Below are 22,434 nucleotides of genomic sequence, written 5' to 3' on the forward strand. Positions count from 1 at the left end.
AGCCTCATCAAGGAGTTGGCATGCTAAGGCAGCAATGGCCAGGCAGAAGAAAATTTCTACTGGTAACAAGACTTTAAGAAATAATATTTACAAATAACTTTTTTTTAAAAAGATTTATTTGAGAGAGTGTGTGGGGGTGTGTGTGTATGTGTGAGGGGAGGGACAGATGGAGAGAATCTTCAAGCAGATTCCCTGCTGAGCACAGAACCCAGTGTGGGGCTCGATCTCATGACCCTGAGATCATGACCTGAGCAGAAACCAAGATGCTTAATCAGATGCTTAATCGGCTGAGCCACCTACGTGCTCTTACAAATAACCTTTTTTTTTTTTAAAGATTTTATTTATTTATTTGACAGAGAGATGGCAAGTAGGCAGAGAGGCAGGCAAAGAAAGTGTGGGGGGGGGGAGCAGGCAGGCTCCCTGCTGAGCAGAGCCCCCGATGCGGGGCTCGATCCAGGGACCCTGAGATCATGACCTGAGCTGAAGGCAGAGGCTTAATCCACTGAGCACCCAGGTGCCCCCACAGATAACTTTCTAATAGACCTTTTCAAATTTGTGAGTAATGAAAGCTACTTGAGAAAACACCTACAGAAGAGCAGGATTTAGAATATTTATTGGCACAAAAAGGTGTCAAGATCAGGAGAAAAGCCAGCATTAGACCTTAGATCTCATGATACATTGTTGAAGCCACCTTATGACCGACTTATGAGCTTGTGACTTTGCTGACTCTTCAAGCAAAAAATAATTACTTTAGCCACTGAGTTTTTACCAGGCACCTTCCTAGACTTTGGGGAGACCAAGAAAAACGAGACAGGCATGTTTCTTACCTGCATGGAGCTTAAATTTATCAAGACTGGAACATTCCGCATAGCAAGCACACCATGGAAAGTTAGACCTGTTTTACAGCTCTAATGTGATCCAGTCTTTGAGGCAACTCTCGAAGGGGAAGGGGGATATGGAATGTGGCAAAGAAACCGAAAGCCCGGCCCACAGGAGACTCCAAGCAGGCCACTTATTAGCCGTGTGGTCTTGGGTAAGTTACTCAGTGTGTGTCTTCATTCTCTTACCCATAAACTGTGGACAATAGTGGCACCATATTAGTGGGCTGGGGCTGCCATGACAGGGTACCCCACAGATCGTGGAGCTTAAACAGAAATCTATATTCTCACAGTTCTGGGGGCTAGTGAGACCTCCCTTGTTAGCTGGCAGGTGGCTACCTTCTTGCTGTATCTTTCCATGGGCTTCTCTTTGCTGCACGTCTGAGCCCTGATTTCCTCTTCTTACAGGACACCAGTGACATCAGACTTGGATCTACCCTAAAGACCTCGTTTTAACTCAGTGTCCTCTTTAAAGGCCCTTTACCAAGTCCGGTCACACACTGACATAACTGGTGGGTCAAGACGCAACATATCAATTCTAGGGGATATAATTCAGCCTCTAATAGGTAATAAATGCAGATTGTAATACAAGGCACATGAAGGACTCTGTGAATAACAATTACTGAGTGAGGGCCTTGCGTTTCTTTTTTTCCAAACAGGTATTCTACCGGGAGAGGGCCAAAGTCCTCTGAACAGTCTTGGCAACATGTTACCAACACCAGATGGCCACCAAAATAGAAAGCTCGCCTGGCGAGCTTTTGGCACCTGAGAAACATTATCGCTTGGGAACAAGGTCACAGGCAGTTGCTGAGGCAGGGAAATTCAAGAGACAGATGTCTGGGAATAGGGAGGAAGCTGGCCTTCCCTACATCTACATGATCTGAACACTCAGATCAACAGCCCCGCGACAAAGTGAGCATCCCTCTATTTCTACAGATGGGGAAACTGAGGCTGAGGGGATCAGGGAAATGGCCCAACACGTGCAGCCAGCGAAGTGGTGGGGACTCGTACACCAACAAAATCCTACTGAACCCGTAAGACCATGTGCTGTAAGACCCTGTACCGTGAGACCTATGGGAAATGTGTGAGGACTGCCGGCTGTCAGAAGTCCATCCTCACTTTCCATATCAAGCCTCCAAACCCTATGATAAGTGGTTCCTCTGGTCCTTGGGAAAGGAAATGACCCGTTGTCTCCAGGTGGAAGCAGGGCTGAGGTTCAGGGAGTGAAGATGTGGGGTTAGAAACCTATCCCGAGTAAACATGAGGCCAACGGGCCACCGCCATGGGGCAGCTCGGAGATCTCAAAGGCTCAGAGGGAAATCTGTGAATGCAGAGCAGGCAGTGTGGTTCACAGACGTCTCATAGACGGCTGTGCTGCTGTGCCCGCCAGCCCCAACTCAACCCCCCAGGGTGTCCAGGCCCCAAGCAATCTCTCTCTCTAATTTAAAGGCAAATCTGTGGGACGCCTAGGTGGCTCAGTTGGTTGGACGACTGCCTTCGGCTCAGGTCATGATCCTGGAGTCCCAGGATCAAGTCCTGCATGGGGCTCCCGGCTCCACGGGGAGTCTGCTTCTCCCTCTGACCTTCTCCTCGCTCATGTTCTCTCTCACTGTCTGTCTCTCAAATAAATAAATAAAATCTTTAAAAAAAATTAAAAAAAATAAAGGCAAATCTGTTCGGGATTTGGAGGCAGGGTGGGAATTCCATAGCCCCCCCCCCCCCCCGCCACTTTCTCTGTGGCTATTTTCCCCACACATCTTCTGCTCTGTTTCTTCTTTCACTGAAGTCATACCACCTACTTCTCCCAGTTCTAGCAAAAGCACCTTGAACCCATCAATGTGTGTTTTTGATTTTCTAACAAAGACAATGTGATTTTTTTCTTTCTCCTAGAGTGTTACATTTTTTCCTAGCAGGCGAGGCAAACCCTCACACTCTTTTGCAATGTCTCAGGCAATCTTTACCTACCATAAGTAAACAGTAACTAACCCCACAAGGCAGACCAGAAGTCCTCATTAACCAGTGTTTCTACTCATGCCCTCTCTGTGTGGTATTTTGCAAGAACACACTTTCCCACGGGGACTGCTCCTTTGGCCCAATCATGAATCCCTGGGATAGCCAGACTGCAGACAGGAAGAAGGACCCAAGAGCAGTACCCAGCCGCCCTACCTGGCCATACCCCTCCCCCTCCCTCACCCCCTTGGGTATGGGACCTGGTACAGGTGGGATACCAGGCAGTTCAGGACTGAAGACAGGGGACCTGAAGTGTGTGTGTGTGTGGGGGGGGGGGCGGATACTGGTGTACTTTGGCAAGATCTGACATGACTTCAAATGATGGGCTTTTCTTTCTGTTCTCCTGTTAATCATTAAATCCAACTGCATGGATTTTATTTGGTGCCTGAGTGTTTTGGAGGCTTTGCTGTGCTGTGTTCTGGTGAATCATATTATGGGTGAGAATATCTAGAACGGGACCGTCAGATAACCGTGATGGCTGGCATGCTGTATTGGGTGATGTCAAGTAACATTTTCTTGCCAAGTAATGGCTTTCTCTACGGCTTGTTCAATAATGTATACACTGCAACACCTTTGCACAGAGGAAAGAACAAAGGAGGAATGGAAATCATTGTGAAAAAAAAAAAAAAAAAAAAAAAAGATGTTTCATGTGACCCGTGCTCAGGAGCGACTGGGATTTTTAACTTCCCTATTAGAGATAAGGCTCTCAGAACAACTGGGGTCCCCTCCCCCCAGTCTCCTCCCCCCCACCCCCGGCAGCTCCAGGGTTCTCCTTGCTCCACCAGGGGTCCTGGGCAGGAGGGTGCTGGACAACAGGCTCCACATATGGAGATGGGTAAAAGTCTTGGAGAATCTGAACGCTGTCTGAGGACTCCAGACTAGACAGAAGTTAGCAGTCAGGCTGGAGAGAAGGGTGTGGACCCAGAAGCACAGGGCTGCCTGGGAGGGGGGGGCGGGGATTACAGCAGGGAAGGATGTGAACAAGCTCCTCGGCAGAGCCCCCTCCCGCCACAGTTTGTTCCATGAGTTTTATCTGCATCTAGTAACAGTAATAAAACTATGATTTGAAGGGGCAAACAGGTGAGTTGGTTCCAAACATAAACCACTTTTCAGCTTTCGTGATGATTTTTTTACACCAAGCGCTGGGTCTTTAATCCTGAGTTACATTTTCATTGATGATAATGAGAACATTTTAACTTTTCTTGAATAAAATTACATACATTAAAGGTGGAGTTCTCATAAAAGCTTGAATATGTCATACATTATTAATGTTGCTGATTTTCAAGTCAAAATCGTTTAAATGCTCCTTTGAAGATAGATGTTCTAGTAGACGACTTCAAAATATGCTCTAAGTGTCACCTGCCAGCTGGAGCTCTGGAGATTCAACAAAATGTCAAACAAATAGGATAGTTCAAAAGTATATTCAAGTCAATTCATTTAAACATTGGGCATCCAAGTTTTAGGAGGTCTATGGTGAAGACATTTTACTTTCATTATTTATTGGATCTGCAACATACACCAGATTTAACTAGAAAACCTCCTTGTACCTAAAATGCCATTTACAATAAAGTCACTATTTGTGGGCATTTCCCCCTTTAGGATTAGAGCCTATAACAAGAGTCAACTGAAAGTTACAAAGAGCTTTTATTATTAAATGCTAAGGAGATCTGCCAAGGTTTGATTAGGGTACAACATGTCCAAAGTAACTTTTCTTATAAGATCGGAATATATTTAATGTTTGGCTTCTAAGAGCTTTTGGCGCTTTTATATGTGCATTTAATTTGCATCTGGTGTTTATGGCTACGTCGAAAGATTAGCTTGTACCAGTGCTGAAATTTATAATCAAAATATTTGCTATAAAAAGGGGAAAAAAACCTCTCAAATTTACTAAACTTCCGATGTTTCAAGGAGTGACCCATTAAAATCAATGCAGTGGTCGTCTGTTGCAGTTTTCAACTGTTGAGTATCCTTTATCCCTTTCCTTATTCCATAAGACTCCTCTTCTTGTGGCTTCAGCTGGGCCATCTGCACCCCACCAGGCCATCTGTGGGGGGACCCATGACCCAGATCTGCCACAGTTATGGGCGAGCACCAGCCCTAGCCACCTGGAGTTGCCCACGTTTACAGAAGTCTGAAAAATGAAGGGCTAAGCAGGGATGAGGCCCAGAATGAGAGAAAGAGCCCCTGGGTCCTGCCATACTTCCCAATGATGTGAGCCACTGGATTCCCTTTTGAAATTTTCCTCTTCTTTTTGTTTTTTTTTTGTTTTTTTGTTTTTTTTTTACCCTGTCTACTTTTGATTTGACTTTGTCACTTTAATAAAAAGTGCAGAAAAAACACAACCGCCTGTCCCTGCGCTTACTCCTCTCAGCCCACCTCCTTCAGTATGCCAAACTGCTGATTCCCACTTAGCAAAGTGCTATATTTCGGTGAGAATGTCAAAAAGAATACAGTCGTAGTTTGGGAGCACCCAGGTTTGGGTATGAGAGTGAGGGCAGGATGGCGGGGGTGTGGACCGCCGTTCCCACCATGTCACAGTTAACGGCTGGGCTGGTGTGCCTGCTTCTGAGGCCCAGAGTATCCTGGGTTGAAAATACTTACTGCAAGAGTCATCATGTGTGACATGGGGGTGGCCACAGACATCAGGCTTAACCAAACCACACCATCGAACCTCAATCTGATGGGGGCCTAGGGTATTTGACTTAGGATGGTCCCAAGTGAATCACTGTGGCTGGTATCTTTAGGTATGGCTCGTCAGAGAAACCCCAAAGACAGCTCCAGACGTGGGGAGGCTGTTCAGCCCAGCTTACTTCAGACGAGGCCAAATCTAAGTCAAAGGAGACTCAAGCGTAAATTCCTCATTCAGCTGATTCAGTGAGCATCTGTTCCTTTTGTCACACAGGTCACACAGAGGCTCAAACATGTCGCCAACTGCTGACCACAAAGGAGTTCCTGAGAGGAGAGGCAGCATGGGGGCAGAGGAGAAAGGCTGCAGAGGGCTGTGAGCCAGACGTGAAGGAGGCCGTGGGGCCACGCTACCGAGGCCCAGTGGGAGAGTGGGATGTAGGACGAGGCCAGAGGGCTGGGCCGTGCTGGGGCTAAGATGCGTACAGTGAAAGCTGGCAGAACTATGTCGGGCCAAGCAAAAATCTTGTCAACTTAAATCTCAGAATTCTGAGTGTCCCACTGGCAGAAAAAAATTCCACCTTCCCTTGAGACTCATTAAGAACCAGATAGACTGAAAGAAGCAGAAACAATAAGTTTCTAACCACTTGTGAGACAAAGGACTAAATGCATCCTTGGCACCTTTTGTATCTCTTTGGGCAATAGTTTTATTTGCAAAAAACCCCAGCGTTATCGTCATTGCTGTTGGATGCCACAGTTCCCATCCACATGCCTAGTACAGTTTGACAACAGGGGAGCACCCATCCTTCTGACAGCCAGGCTGGCCTAGAAACAAAGGAGGCTAGAGCAGAAAGCTGGCCAGGGAACTTTCCTCCTCTAGGGGTTTGAATCTAGCTTTCAAAAATGACAACAAGGTTCTTCCCAAAAGTTTAGTCAGTCTGTATCTCCACGGCCAGACTGCAGACAATATGACCTTGGGAAACACCATGGGCTTGTGGGCAGGACTCAAGGTCAGCGAGGAACAAGCTTTCTGTGGGCCTTTCCCCCACAGTAAGGCGACAGCTGATCCCAAACTCCTGGTCAGCACTAAGATCTGCAAACACTAAAATAAGGTCACGTCACCCCCACACGCGCCGTCGTACTCACCCACCTCGATTTCAGTGCCCACCTCCCCGTGCTGTATTTATCTCCTTGAGAAAGACTGTGTTTCATCCCATTGTAACCTCAGGGCGCGACAGCCAGTAAATGTTTGCTCAGTTAATAAGCTCTGCTTCCTATCTCACCACCAGGATTCCATAGGCACTGATCCGTCCTTCCGGACTGATCTCACCAATGACATACACCTATGTTGCCAGCAGTGTTAATACATTACTGAGAAGCAGACTGTTATCACAATTAGCAAACCTCCAACCCACGAAGGGGTAGGAACATGGGTAGATGGAAGGGGATGGCCCTACCCGAGGCAAACCCCCACTCTGCGGGCAGGGGTTGTCAGCCGAGGGAGGGACAGAGTGACTATTGGCCACCCCTCTGCCCAGGTGGTCGCTCTTCCAATGGGCAGCCTTCCCAGGAGCTAGCTGAGAGACAGGTGCCGGAGCAGAGGGCCCACCATCACGTGGGGCTATGCATCTGGGACTCTGAGCTGGAATTCCCTTCTTTGGGCATCAGAAAGCCTGTTCATGTGTTAGCAGGCAGGCAAAGAACACAGTCGAACATTTAAGCCTGGGGAAAAAAATCTTTTATGGTACAGGATTTTTCTATCTAATGTGAAAGCCGAATGGTAACACAGATGCCAATGAAAAGAATTTTTTTTACATTTTCATTATAATTTTTAATTAAAAATACATATTTAGTACCCCTCAACACCTACTCCCGACCCACGAGCACAAGCATTTCTGAATATGCAAAGGGGTGTACGAGATGTGGTGTGGCTCAGCTAGACAGGCTGCCACGTTACCGAGCGTGTTAATCCACTGGCAGAAACTCAGCACGCACGCAAGTCTATAGGGCCGTACCTGCTAAGTGAAATGAAATATGGTAAATACATGCAAATGAGCAAAGGGACGGCACACTCGTGGGGGCAGACACAGGTGGCCAATGGCTGGCAGAGACGACAAAGCCAAACTGCAGCCTGCGTTCCAAGCCTGGCTCTGCCACCCATGAGCCATGGACCTCAGTGATTCTCTACAGCTCTATCCCTCGGTATCTTCGTCGGTAGTACGAGGATATCGGAGGCCCCTGTGGGCTGTTAGGAAGGCCCAGTGACAGGGGAGCACACAAAGCGCAGTGTCTAAGACACAGCAAGAGACCAAGTGACAGCCGTCACTGTGTTTATTGCTGTTGTTAAAACACCTAAGGTTTTTCCTCTGGTTGAAGGCAAAGGCAGGGGCAAGTGGAGAAGAACACAGGTGGTGTTTTCCCAGGAGTGGTGTGCACATGCCTGTTTTCTTCTCAAAATGCTCCTGGGGGTCAGGCCCTCAACCTTACACCTGCTTTCCAGGTCATCACAAGAGGGAATGCACGATCGATGCAAAATGGGCCTTCGCGCAGGGCGACAAAGGAGCCCTGTTTTCCTAGCAGGGATGAGCAGAAAGGCTCATGAGTTCACCTACTGCCCTGGACAGGGCAGACACCAGTTACTATGATGCTGGGCTGTCCCCACCCATGCTCCAAGATGGGGCCTTTGATGTCCCTGGGCTCCTGGCCTCCAGGCCCTCCCTTATCTGTGTGTGGAGCTGCCTGGCTTTGCTGTGAATGAGCCTTGCGACCTTGAGCACATCACTCAGTTTGCCCGATTTTGTAGAAAAGCTTGGACCAGGTCATTTCGAGCCTCATTCTGGCATTTGAGGGTTCCACAGAGAGCCCAAATTCCACTTTTTAAACTTAACTATACACATTCGAATAAAAGAAAAAAAAAAAACAAAACAAAAAACCATGGAAGAACTGCGAGGGGTTCAAATGGGTTCAAATGGCCACCAACAGCATTTTTCTTAGCACTTAGGTTAAACATTATGGATTCAGCTGGGTTAAATTAGCAGCCTGAGAACCATAACCATTTTACTACTAATATTCATGCTCTACTTATAAACACTCCAGTGTTCCACATCAGACCATCCACGGGACTGATCTCCAAAAAACCAAAAATACAAAATCAGGTGAGACTCCCCTGCAAACAGCCGCCTCAGAACAGCCCCCTCTCGGGAAACACGATGGCTCCAGCCTTAAAAACGAAGAGCCGCCCTCCAGGTGGCTTCCCGGCTGCGAGAACCAATGGGCCAACTGGGGCTGTGCGGGGAGTCGGTGAGTTCGCAGCAGAGTGGAGGAGACATGAAGACATGGCAGCAGGCCGCCTGCAGCCCACCAGCTACACTCCAGCCTGGGGAGGGGATCAGGCAGGAGCCCGGCAGAACATTCCAGTGCAGGGGCGCAACAGGAGGCGGCACCACAAGGAGGCACCCAGGTGGGTCCTACAGGGATCCAGAGGCTCAGCATCAGGCAGCGCAACACATGCGAGTAAACAAATACACTCTCCATACCCCATGCCTGCCCCAGGGGATAGACACAAAAATGTAACAGCGAGAAGGAGTGTTGGAGACATATGGAAAGGGTCTAAAAAAGAGAGGGTGCCATATGGGGAAATGCAGTTAGAAACATGGTAAGAGGATTTTACTTCAATTCCTAGGCATTTTTAGTTCACGTTTCTCTGTTCTAAAACTTGAAGCTCCCAACATGAGTAACTCTTTAGTCAAGAAAGGGTGTTCTCTATGTTCTTTAGAAAACCGAAGTAGAAAGTGCTAATTTTAGCAAGCAGCGTACAAGACCTCGGTTTCTGGGAAATACTTAACCTGTGTTCTCATCCTTCCTCAGACAAGGGGTAGTGACCAGCCCAAGGGACAGAGCACAGTGCCTCTCGCACACCCACACGTGACTCCATGCCTGCTTCTCCTGGTCTCCTCAGGGTACGGACCCCTCCTCACTTCCCCTTACCTCTCCTGGCTTTTCTCTCATTAGCATTCTTTTTAACAATCTGTCTCGTCTCTAATTATCCTCCCACTAATCTGTTGTGAGTTGTTTTACATTTTTGGTTCTAAATACTTGGACGCTTAAGATATACAAAAACAAGTCCCAGTGTATTTTGGGTCGTTGGCACCACAATTGCCGTAGAAGCTTCCAGATTATGTGGGCAATACATTTGGCAGGTCAATTCTATTGGGAACGAGCTCCCAAGACAGAATCCTAAAGAATTCCAAAGTATGAGATGTGTAGGTATTCATGTTCATAACAACGGTAGATTATACAACAGACCAGAAAGTGAGCCCACATGCTAACTGGAACTCTGAGAACCTGCACTCCCTGTTTTGTTACTGCGAGAGAATGACAATTGGCTGGAGGAGTCCAATGTTCAAAATAGGTGATGGGGACTGAGGTGTGCACCTGTCGTATGAGCACTGGGTGATGGAGGAAAGTGCTGAATCACTGTATTGTACACCTGAAACTAACAGAACACCGTATGCTACCTAACTGGGATTTAAAAAAAAAAAAAAAAATCAAAAGAAGTTACCTTAGTCTTTCCACATGTTATGTACAAACTTTTCGTAGGAAATGGTTTGGCTTTGCACTTTCTTTAAACAAAGAACAGGTTCCTCAGAGAGTGACATAGCTCCTATAGGAATCAGGTTTAAGTGATCTTCTTACTCTTGAAGAACATTCCACCCAGGAAACAAACTTCTTCTGTGACAGGCGCACCAGAAAGAATCAGCTTCTCCTCTAGCACAGTTGATAAAATATTCAGAACTCGGGGAGTCCCCTGGCCACTGACAGCCAGCAAGTGTACATCAAAACTCATGTGGTCAATCTCCCTTCCGGCATGTGCTGATACCAGCATATGTGCCTTGCGGAAAGAGCGTGATATCTCCTGGACTAACGCCAGCACCATAGCTAGTATTAGTAACAGCAAGAAGTCACCTACAGTACGCGATTCTGATTACATACATGTATAAATACTAAGAAAACAGACGCAGATGATTACAGACCCAGGGATGAGCTCTGGGTGAGGAGATCACAGGTGATTTGTTTTTTCTCATATTTTCCAGGCTTTTAAAAATAAGAATGCCACATTAGATGGTGGTTTTTAAAATTACCAGCATCTCAGAGATTACAAGACTGAGGAATACCTGTTTGCAGAGACCTGGGTCGTCCCAAGAAACTGTGAGTGGCCAAGATGACTGAAATGTATGTGCCCAGTACGGGCGGTTACAGGTTTGCCACTGGCGAAACGGCTCCCAAAATAAAATAATCAATGTATAGATAAGGAGACACGTTCCCGTGACATTCGGCCTCTAAATCATTGTAATGAACGGCTTTTGCTCACCTCCACAGAAGGAACGGGACAGAATTACAAGTGACTCCCCTGGGTCAGGGAGAAAATGATGCTCACTGAAGGAGCTGGTACCCTAGCAGAGCAAGAGCGGCAAGAAACCACTAGGGCTGTACGGGCAGGGACCCAGGGAGGGATGGATTTCACTGGCAGCCATTGTGTGTGTGTCCCCAACCCTGCCCAATCTGAACCCCCAACTCTAGCAGCTGATCAACAACAGAGGTTGAAGTCGGGCAGACGTGATGTGAATTCCAACCCTGTCCCTTACTGTGTGTTCCCGGGCACATCCCTAACTTCCCAGTGTCTGTGTTTTCACACGGGGAACGAGGGTGTCAGCATGCCCCTCTTCGAGTTACTGTGAAAATGAAAACAAAAATCCATGTGGGCACCGAGTATGCTATAAAGCACAACGAGGCACTCGGAGAGAGGGTTAGTACCCTCCAATCACTGGCAGCATGTACATGAAATCCGCTTTGGTGTCCTGGTCTGAATTTTTCAGCGGCATTCGCTTTTGGTTTGACTGTGGGGTGCAGGGGGGCCCCTTCCTGAAGGGAATGTCAGGAGCATGGGGAATGAGGGCTCAGGGAACCCTAAGGCTCTTCTGCCAGGGCACGGCTGTGGTGACCAGGCTCCCAAGGTGACTGGAGGCCTGGGACCATTCCTCAAGACAACAAAAACACTGACAGCCTATGTAAGGTCCCTAACATGCTACTGAAGAAATTCCAGGTCTCCACTGCAGGCCCTGGATACAAATATTTATATAGAAGTCCAAAACTAAAATCCCCTTAAAAATAGGGAGTATGTTATAACAAGCATCTGAATGTTGCCTGAAGCATCCCACTGCACGTTTCCACAGGTGTCCTGCTGTCACTCAAACTCAAACAGGTCTTGTCTTCATGGCCCTGTTTCTCTTCCTACTTCTTGAATTCTCTGCTGGACATTCATTCAGGCTTAGAACTCTGTGGAGTTGTCTGTGCTAGCACTTCTCCTAGCTGCTTCACACCCACTCAACTTGAGTCCTAGGGTCTTCCTGTGAAATCCCATCTGCTGCTGAGCTCAGGACTTAGGACATCACCCCAGGGTGGCCCTGAGGCCTCATTCCCAGCCTCCCGCAGACAGACGGCCCCCGTCCAGACCCTTTCTGCGGACCAGGACCACGCTGCCTCTCGTACGCCCTGATGGACATCTCTGTCCACCACATGGCAACTCTTGGGGGTTCCCTTTCTAAATGGTACCAGGCCTGGTGTTCAGGGCCGACTGTGTGGGGTACCCAGATCCCTGAGGACACCCCTATGCTCTCCCTCACCCCAGTCCAATTAGCAACCTGAATGTCCTCCAACACAATTTGGCTTCCAGCCTCCAAATCTTGTTCTCCCTTCCTCATCTGAAGCCCCATCTGCTCTCCCAAGGGTCCACTCAGCCTGGGTATCCTTCACTGAATGACTTCAATTGTCAAGGATCGCAGGAGACAGTCACCTATCCCATTTTACAGATGATCCTAACCACTATTCATTTGGCTCCATGAAGGGTGGGGCAGAGGCCCACACCGCAGTTCCCAATGACACAGGATGACACGGCGCCACAGCTTGACTGAGGGCTGCTTATTCGTGCCAGTGTCATTTTCCCAGTTCGCACAAACTTTAGAAAGCAAGGGAATGAACCTTATCCTTTCTTCATATCCCACCAGATGAAATGCCATCTGGCCAAGCTCCCACTTCTGATCCACACATACCCTATGACAGCACGCTGATCCCCACATAATGTTTGCATCTCTATTTCAAAGGCTTTGATAGTTGTTTTCAAAGGTCGCTCAGCAGGGGATAAAGCAGCTCCAAAGGGATTTCCCAGGAACAGGGCAAGGGAGGGACAGTATAGACTAGGGCTCAGCTCCCACAACCATGGGCTGGGGCACTTGTTACTCACCACTCCACCACTCATTTTTAACTGACCAGCTGCCCTGGTTCAAGGCCACTGAGCACATTTATAAGCATGGCAAAGATCCACAATCCTGTGGTCTCGAAACGAGAATTCCCTCATAGTCCACATAGTCACAGAGGTGGTGAGCCCAGGAGATCACTTCTGACCATCACTCTCCCATCACTACGTCAACAAAAAAAGCACACAATGAACTGACTCAAAACGGTCCGGGCTCATCCAGCCGGCAGCATGGAGCTAGTGGCAAGGAGAGAATTCTGGATAATTACAGAAAAGTTCTGAATTAAGTACTGTGGGCAACCATTCTGATGAGCGTCAGTTGGACACATCTACACCCGGTATTATTTTTATGTTTTAAGTCCAATGGCAACAGGTGCTCAGTGATAATGCAATCTCTGAAAGGCTGGTGCCAAATTTAGGGTAAGTAGATGTCTAGACAAATCGGAGGGGGGTGTGGGGAAAGCTCAAGTTTTATCTCCTCTGCTACAAGCCAACTTTCGAGCCTGGGGGGTGGTCCCTAAACCACTCACATCTATCTGTCCATTCATTTTAATGTAAAGTTACAATAATGGCGCAGCAGAAATATCATCTTCCCTGAGCCATCTGAGAGCCCCTCCTGTCTACACGATGTTCCAGCAAACCTAAATGCTCAGTGTATATTTCTACAAATAAGGACATTCTCCTCCACAACCACAATATAACCACCAAATGAGGAAGTTAACGTCAATACATTATTATTGCCCAATTCTCTGATCCCATTCAAGTTTTGCTAGTAAGTTTTTCACCTCTAAAATAAAGGACTGGATATCAATAAAATTTCCTCTAATATTCTAACTGCCTGTCTTGGCAATGGAATTCTATCACAATGCCCACTCACTAAACCTGGGTATTCAACTTGGATTTGGATTCAAACTTAAGTTGAAATCCCATCTCTGCCCCAGGACCAGCAGTAGTATGCTCCTGGGGAAGTCACTTCGCCACCTCAAGTCAATCCCAGTCAATCTAAGAGCCTTGTGAATTTCACCCATGGGAACTACCCTCTCCCTGTCTGAAAGTATTAGCTCAAAAGGGTCCAAGGGCTATTTTATAGTTAGTTAGCATCAGAGAGCCTCCCTCTGCTCCCAGGTCTGGCCTGGAATCCCGTGCTTGAAATCGAGTTTGGCCTGAAATCAGAGGTGGGAGTCTGGGTGCTAATCACTGGTATGGTGCTAACTGACCCAGGTATGGTCACATTGGGACAAATGCTAAGGGAACAACTGTGGGGGGTGGGTCACTTCTAGCTCCACACTCCCAGGAAAGTGGTCAGCAATGAGCACGTGTGCCTTGGAACAAACCCTCCCGAGGAGGTTGCTGGTAGCTTCTAGATCATTTTGGGTAACCCAAGGCAGCATGGGGACTTAAGTGAACCACTGAGAGCAGAGTTAACCTTTGGGGCTTTGCTGGGTCCCAGCTGCTGCCATTAAGTTTTAACAAAAACCGTTCTTCAGTAGTCTGAGGGAAAATGTTTGAAAAATACCTCCCTGGAAGCAGCTTCCCTATCTCAAAAGATGTAGCATGGTGCTTTAAAACACCTAACCCGCATGATTTAATAAGTGAGGCAGCAATGTCAAGGCCAGACTGTAGACCAGCAATGCTCCTCACCACTGAGCAAAGAGCTGCATGGTTTGAGCCCTTCAGAATATCAAGTGGGCTTGGCCAAGCAGAAAGGGTTCTTAACAATTGCTTCTTGTTATCTGCGGAAAAGTTCTCTTTGACTATTCATGGTCAAAAGTTGAATATGAGAGGGGATCCGGTATCTAAATGTTTTGCTCATGTGCAAATAAGAGCTCATAGTGTTTTAGTCAATTATAAATTATTAAAGGAAAAGAAAGAATGTTAATCCTTTCCTAACAGAGATCTTTTCGTCAAAGGTACTGCTTTTTAGAAAGTTAACCTAATGAACTATTGCATGTGATTAAATTGAATTTTCCACTGACCTCAACAGAGCAACTGAGTGTAAGAAAGCAGGAGGGAACTCCACAGAGTTCCAGTTCTCTGCAGCAGAGATGTAAACACATTTATAACACCATGACTTTGCTGAGGAGTCCAGTGCTATTTTGTTCCAAACCAGGCATCTGCCAGGGAAACCTTTACTCTGGGGCCTGAGGCATCAGGTGGACTTCCATAGCATAAAAAAATCACAAAGGTGGATGACACCACGAGGAACTACTAGAAGGTTGACACAATGCCAGGTAGTTTTCCACATAATTTTCACTCCTTCTAATATGCCCTGGAGAGAATTTTTGCCGGCTGCATCACCAACTAAAATCACACTGTAACTGTGAGAGCATGCTGGTGACAATACTTTAAGCAGGGAGCCACAGATATTTGGCTCTAATCTTTTTAGCCATGGGGACGAGTGGGAAGCAGGATGGGCCTCGGGTTTTCTCACCTTCTTTGTTGACAATGATGCTGTGGCAGGCCTGGCTGTGGGGAATTAAGAAGTCCCTCCACTGTGGGGATTTCTTGTCGGGGAGCCTCCCTTCCCTTTGCTACTGCTGAAGAGGGCAGTGGCAAACTCAGGCCGGAATACTAACGTCTCTCTTGGTGCAACGAAAGCAAGACTTTGGGCCAGCATGGTGAACACAAAATAAAGATACACAAAAATGGGTGGGGGGAGCATCCCTCCACAGATACTGATGTTGGAAATATAATTTTGTGTTTTTACAACATGTAATGCTTAGCACAAATGTGTCCAAGCAGATGGGCGCCTGAACTGTGACTGAGGCCTGGTGGGGAGCTGTCACCTTCCAGGAGAGGAGCATGCGTTCCTCAGGCAGCTCTCGAGAGCCAAGGGGAAAAAGTTAAAGAAGAGCAAACTCCGATTCTATTTAAGGCAGAGCTTTTGAGCAATCTGTGTTCTCCAAAAATGGAACTGGCTGACTGTCGAAGTAAAAGTGTTCTGGCAGAGCTGGTGGCCATCTGTCAGGGGCGGGGTAGTGGCCCAGCACCCAGCACCCAGCACCCAGCTCCAGGAGGGGCTGGTGGAGTGAGGCTCCTCATGCTGAGAGACCAGAGTTCCCCCAGCACCCAACACCCTGCTCCAGGAGGGGCTGCTGGAGTGAGCTCCTCTATGCCAAGAGCCCACAGTTTCCCAGCACACCAACCGGATTACAGCTCGAGAAAAAGTAGGCACAGAGTGAGACATCTAGTTAATGGTTTCAATTTGAGGCTTTTTGTTTTCTCCTTCTTCCAAGTGAAAGGGAAAAAAAAATTACAAGGTATTCCAAGGAATTTCTAGATAGGTCAGAATGCTTGCTTTCCCTCCAATTATCTCATTCAATTTCTCAGTATTTCATTCTTTACTATAATACCAAGAAAAATTTTTAAAAATGGATTAGAAAGAAAACAAAACAAGTCAAGGATGTTTAACAGCTCCCAAAGAAGGTACGTTGGTGGGCGAGAGGCTGAAATTGGAAAAAATAAATAAAATTAAGCTTAGGTATTTATCTGTTCATGCTAACTGCATTTCCACCAGTTAATGAAGAGTTATAGGTAAAGGGCAACAATGTTTCTTTCAAGTGACCTGCCTGGGGAAAAAAAATTACAGGGGTATCAGGTTAATGGAAAAAGAATCAGACTGCTCATGCAAAATGAAATTTCTACATCAGCCTCAGACTCTGTGATAGCTGGCGTGATTCATACTCAGGCCTGTGTCTCATTTCTCTTTCTGCATCACAAAAATAACCTAAGCCCTAACACAAAAACACTACCCAATAAATGAAGTCTTTCAGTGGATCCGAAGAGAGACTGAGCAGACTCCCCAAGACTGCATGAAATTTTAGACGAGTATTTCCCAACACCCACTACACTCGGTGTATCATTTTCTTTCTAGTTTTCCCACCTGCTCCCTTCCCACCTCACAGGAAACAAATCCTCCTGTTACAAAGAAAAAGGGAAAAGTCAAGTAAATGTAACACAGGTAATAATACTGACTTATTTCATAGCAAACTCTTAAGTGATGACCAGCAGCCTCAGGTACGACCTGCATTAGACTCATACAAGGAGTAAACACTAACTTCTGTAAATGGCGGTGGGGCTCATCATTCTTCGGTGAGGCCCTCAGTTACTGCCACACGTCATCTGAAGCAGTCACTACTGTAAATATATCAGATATGTGCACTAAGACAAGAGGGGACACCATTAACCTGAGGTGATTCAAGGTGGTCTGGGTCACGTTGGGATACAAGGCACGTGGGAAGAAAACCGGGTGACAAACCAACTGGGTTGAGGTACCATTGGTCCCCACCTGAGTGACGGCTGTCAGCCTCTGGCATCATGCTGGGGCGTGCCCACAGCCACCTGAGCTAACACTGGCCAGGGCTGTGGTATGGACATCATCTGTCCAGGACAGGGGGAAAAACCCACCCGGTTCAAAGTGCTCTTCGCTCCTTCTCACTCTATGCATGAAGGCACATGGACAGGGTTATGTGAGACGCAGAAGACCTGATGCGGTGATGCAGGTAGAGTGGCTGACATTTTTGGAGGTGGTAATTCCCCATGAGGAACCTCCAGAAAATGGATGCCAGGAGACCGAGACACATGTGCAGGGGTCCCTACCACACAGAAGTGTCAACCTCCGTTAAGACTCCAGACTCTAAAATCTACAGGAAATGACAAACATGGTATTTCTCCAAAGACAACTAGAAAGATGTCAACTTTAAAACAGACCTTTTTAAACACACATACATAAACTAGAAGGATGAACGCTCTCCCCTCCAAACACACCAGGCTTCTTCACCTTGCCTAACAGGAAGTAGTTGAGCTCTAATCCAGGTCCTCCCGCCTGGGGCGCACTCACCTAGCGTGTCCTTCAGGTTCTTCACCAGGGAGCCCTTTTTCAGGCTGTTCTTCCTCTCCACGTAGTTGGACGGCACGTAGCCCGTCCGGTTGGCCGCGTTCCTCACCCGCCACCACGTCTTGGAGTCGTCCAGCAGCCATAGGCGCTCGTTCTTCTTGATGTCCAGCTCCTGGTCCTGTTGGGCTGTGTAGTCCCACTTCGCTATCACAATAACTTCTTCTGTCATCTTTCATGGAGTCCTTCTGCCAGCAAAACATTTGGAGACGTTCATTAGAGAACCAACCAAACACTTCACCCTGCGCATCAACTTGAAAAATTATGCACTGACAGCTTTTATTACAACTTGGCAACCAGTTTCCTCCTGGGTCTGGAAATGACCTTAAGATGACCTTCTTTCAGCATGCTTTAGTATTCTGTTTAGAGACAGCAACTTAAGAAAACAAATCCTCATTTTGTACACTGGGAAATCTGCCTGCTGGGCCAAAACCGAAAATGAACTTTCCAAAAATTCTAAGTAACGATGTCATATTTAAATGTGTTCACTTGATTAAGTAACAGCAGCTCCTTGTAGCTATGTTTATAGCCATGTCTCAAGATCTGCTGAATTTTATGAGTGCACTTAATGTACACACACACCCAAACTGCTCTTATAAATTAAAACTAAAATAAATGTGGTATCCTAGACAGGCTCCTGAAACAAAAAGGAAATCAGTGGAAACAACAGTGAAATCTGAACAAGATGTTGTTAATAGTAACGCATACCAATGTTTGTCCGTTGGTTTTGACAAATGTACCATGGCTGTGGGAGATGTTAACACTAGATAGCAAACTAAGGAAAGGATATATGGGAATGCTCTGTACTATCTTTGCAACTTTTCCATACATATGAAATTACTCTTGAGGGGCACCTGGGGGGCTTAGTCGGTTAAGCATCTGCCTTCGGCTCAGGTCATGACCTCAGGGTCCTGGGATTGTGGCCCGAATCCAGCTCCCTGCTCAGTGGGGAGCCTGCTTCTCCCTTGGCCTTTGCCCCTTCCCCTACTCCTTCTCTCTTTCTCAAATAAAATATTTAACAAAAAATAATAAAATAAAATTACTCTTGAAACCTGGACACTCATAACTGGCAAAATTTGGAAGTGATCAAGATGTCCTTCAGGAGGTGAATGAATAAACTGTGGTATATCCAGGTAACGGAATGTTACTCACTGTTAAAAAGAAATGAGTTATCAAGCCATGGAAAGGCACTGCTAAGTAAAGAAGCCACTCTATAACGGCGACCCCCGGTCTCATTCTCACAAAGACCCTTTCCTTGACAAAACTTTAGTCAGGCCCCTCTGAATCCTCTTTCCAGACTAGGCCTCAACCTCTACACTTCCACATTTGTCTCTGCGTGTCCCAATTTTACCAAGAATCCTGCCAAGCTGGTTTAGCCAGAATCCTCCACTCTTACCCAGGTGATGCCCCATTGCCTGGCGTACCTTCAGGAAGACTCCTGTCAGGTCAGTTTACTCAGAATCCCTCCTGATATTTCCTCTCAGTGACTCCATTCATCTATGGCCTACCTTACTCCTTGACTATGAACTCCCATTTTTCCTTCTTGTATTTAGAATTGAGCCCAAATGTAACTCCCTTGCAGTAATGCCTCAGTAAATTCTGCTTCACCCTTCTCCCCACCCCCATCTATCTATCTATCTATCTATCTATTTGACTGACAGAGATCACAAGCAGGCAGAGAGGCAGGCAGAGAGAGAGGAGGAAGCAGGCTCCCAGCTGAGCAGAGAGGCCCGACGCGGGGCTTGATCCCAGGACCATGACCCGAGCCGAAGATAGAGGCTTTAACCCACTGAGCCACACAAGCGCCCCTGCTTCACCCTTCTTCAAGTGTCACGAATATTTTTTCTCTTTACCGATGCCAACTCTATGACATTCGGAAAAAGCAAAGCAATGGTGATAGTAAAAAGATCAGCGGTTGCCGGGGCAAGGGAGGCAGGCGGGATGAACAGGTGGAACGTAAGATTTTTAAAGGAGTGAAACCGCTCTGTATGATACTTTAATAGTGGATACACGTCATTATACACTTGTCGAGACCCATAAAACAGGCTACACCAAGAGCGAACCATCCCAAAACATAAAGTTTATTAAAACCAGAAATAAATATAGTATATTATACATCTAGTTAAGACAGTTTTGGAAGTAATAAATAGCAGAGGCATAGCTGAGTGACTGAAATGAATATAGTTATCAACTGTGTGAGCAGCTCCGTACTTTTTGGGTACAAGATGGCCCAGTATTTCTTCCAGCAAAAAATTCGATATTCAGTCCTTCAACTGACTGCGTTTCCTTAAAACTTGGAAGGAAGGGATAACGGAAAGACTCTTGACTAAAACCCTCTTCCCCTCTGACAGAGACAATTCCTTATCCTTTTCTAGGGATGACTTTAGGATTATATAGGGAATCATGTGCATTGGCTCCACGGAGGCCCAAACACCATTTTTAAATAACATGACACTTTCTACTGGATGCTAAGGCAACTTATAAATAATACATGTTCTCCTGTTTCTTGAATTAACTTCCAAATTTAGAGATAACAAACCTTTTGGGAAGGAGGAAATATTTAATAAACCTTATGCATAATGTATGCAACATCCAAGAGGACAGAGTTTCACACAATGCTCATTTCCAAGCTGGAGACCATTTTGTTACATACTTTTGGGAAATCTCCAGGCCCTACTATGTATTTCTCTCTCTCCTGACCTTTCTGTCAGGGTTAAACTTTTCACAGTCCTAAAGGCGGTTTTTCTTTTCTTTCTTTCTTTTTTTTTTAAATAATAATGAGAGCAGTAATAGGATTGGGGCTCAGAGAATATCCCATTTGAATACCAGGTTTGTTTCTTAATTACACAGTTTTCAAGAGAGTTCTTTTTTTTAAGATTTTTTTTAATGTATTTATTTGACAGACAGAGATCACAAGTAGGCAGAGAGGCAGGCGAGGCGGAGAGAGAGGAGGAAGCAGGCTCCCCACCGAGCAGAGAGCCCGACATGGGGCTCGATCCCAGGACCCTGGGATCATGACCCGAGCTAAAGGCAGAGGCTTTAACCCACTGAGCCACCCAGGCACCCCTTCAAGAGAGTTCTTAACAAGACCAGCCCATCACATAAGACCAATCAGAGCAATTTATTTCTTTCCAGCATGATTTAACTGCATGAACAACAGTGAAGTATGGAGCTAGCTTGGCAGAGTACCCTAACATCACTGAGAGCTTAAACACATGTGGTGCCTGGGCTCTAACACAGACCAGTGGTATCAGAATCTTGAGGAGTGAGGTCTGAGCATCAGGTTTTTACAGTTCAGCTTTCTGGCAGGCCTTAGAAGGGAGAAACCAAGTAAGAGGGAACTAAGTCACCACATGCCACCTCAGGATACTTTCCTTGGGTCAGTAGACTATGGATGATCACTAGAACTTTGAGTGTGTGATGGGTACCTGACACAGGTCAATTTGTTTAATCTCCAGAAAACCCACCTTTCAGGAAGTTGGTATGTTTTAGGAGACTGAAGATCACAGAGATTAAGTGATGGGTGGAACAACAGAATCAGGATCTGAGCCCCGGGTCTGTCGACTCCCAAATTAGTACTCATGTGCCCCTTTTCGGGGTGGGTGGCTGGGTGAGGGTCTAATGTGTGATGCGCATTTTGATGGGCTTATTTCAATCCGGGAAATCTAGGATTCTAGACCAGGTAAAAATAAAAAGTTCCCTCGCACCTAGAAAATGATAGCAATGGGTTTCAAACCTATTCTAAGTGACTTAGGACAGCTTCCCTTCACTATAAAAACTTCACGAAGTCAGCCAATCAATAGGTGCTTTGTCCCAGTGCTTCAGACAGTAGCCAATCAACAAGCACCTCACCCCGATGGAGCCCACCAATCAATAATCACCTCACCCCAAAGGTAACAGAATCCACCAATCAATAAACGCCTTACTCCACAGATTGAGTGTTAGCCAATCAACAGCAGTGCCAATGGAAAGAAGACGAGGTGGGAGTAATAGCAGGTACGACGGAAGGAGGTGATGCTGACCCAGGTGCATGGCAGGAAACCGGGATGTGGGGAAAAGGGAAAGGAGGCTGATTTCAGTCTTAGAAGGTGGGTGGGTGGGGGAGCTGGTCAGTGGAGCCAGAGAGGGGCTCTCCAGGATTGAGAGGACTAAACAAAAGAATTAAGGATACTAAGCAAGAGAATTAAGAATAATGACTCCAGAAAATCATTTAAAATAAAAAGTGAGCAGAATATTTTATCTCTGGATTTTTTTTTTTTTTAAACGTTTTTAATTCCAGTTAGTTAACTGACAGCCTAACAGTAGTTTCAGGCGTATGACACAGTGATTCAATAATTCCAAAGAACACCCAGTGCTCATGACAAGTGCCCTCCTTAGTCCCATCTCCTATTTCATCCATCCCCCGACCTACCTCCCCTCTGGTAACCATCAGTGTGTTCTCTATAGTTAAGAGTCGGCTTCTTGGTTTGTCTTTGCTTTTTCCCTTTTGCCTGTCTCTTTTGTGAAATCACCTAGTATTTGTCTTCCTCTGACTTATTTCACTTAGCATTATACTCTCTAGATCCAGCCATGTTATTGCAAATGGCACGATTTCACTTTTTATGGCTGAGTAATATTCCATTGTATATGTATACCATATCTTCCTTATCCATTCATCAGCTGAAGGGACACTTGGGCTGCTGCCATAAGCTGGCTACTATAAATAAAGCTGCTCT

At 46.4% G+C, this 22,434-nt stretch overlaps 1 protein-coding gene across 1 annotated transcript in view; it reads right to left on the reverse strand.

Annotated features, from left to right (window-relative positions):
- The window catches only part of NCK2 (NCK adaptor protein 2), a 149,870-nt gene that overhangs the window by 22,977 nt on the left and 104,459 nt on the right, over positions 1-22,434 (reverse strand). Inside the window, exon 3 of the mRNA XM_059134318.1 lies at positions 17,666-17,907. Coding sequence (XP_058990301.1) covers positions 17,666-17,891 — 226 coding nt within the window. The 5' untranslated portion in view covers positions 17,892-17,907. The remainder of the gene's footprint in view (positions 1-17,665; positions 17,908-22,434) is intronic.

The sequence above is a fragment of the Mustela lutreola genome, chromosome 9, assembly GCF_030435805.1.
Source record: "Mustela lutreola isolate mMusLut2 chromosome 9, mMusLut2.pri, whole genome shotgun sequence".
In the NCBI taxonomy this organism is placed as follows: Eukaryota; Metazoa; Chordata; class Mammalia; order Carnivora; family Mustelidae; genus Mustela; species Mustela lutreola.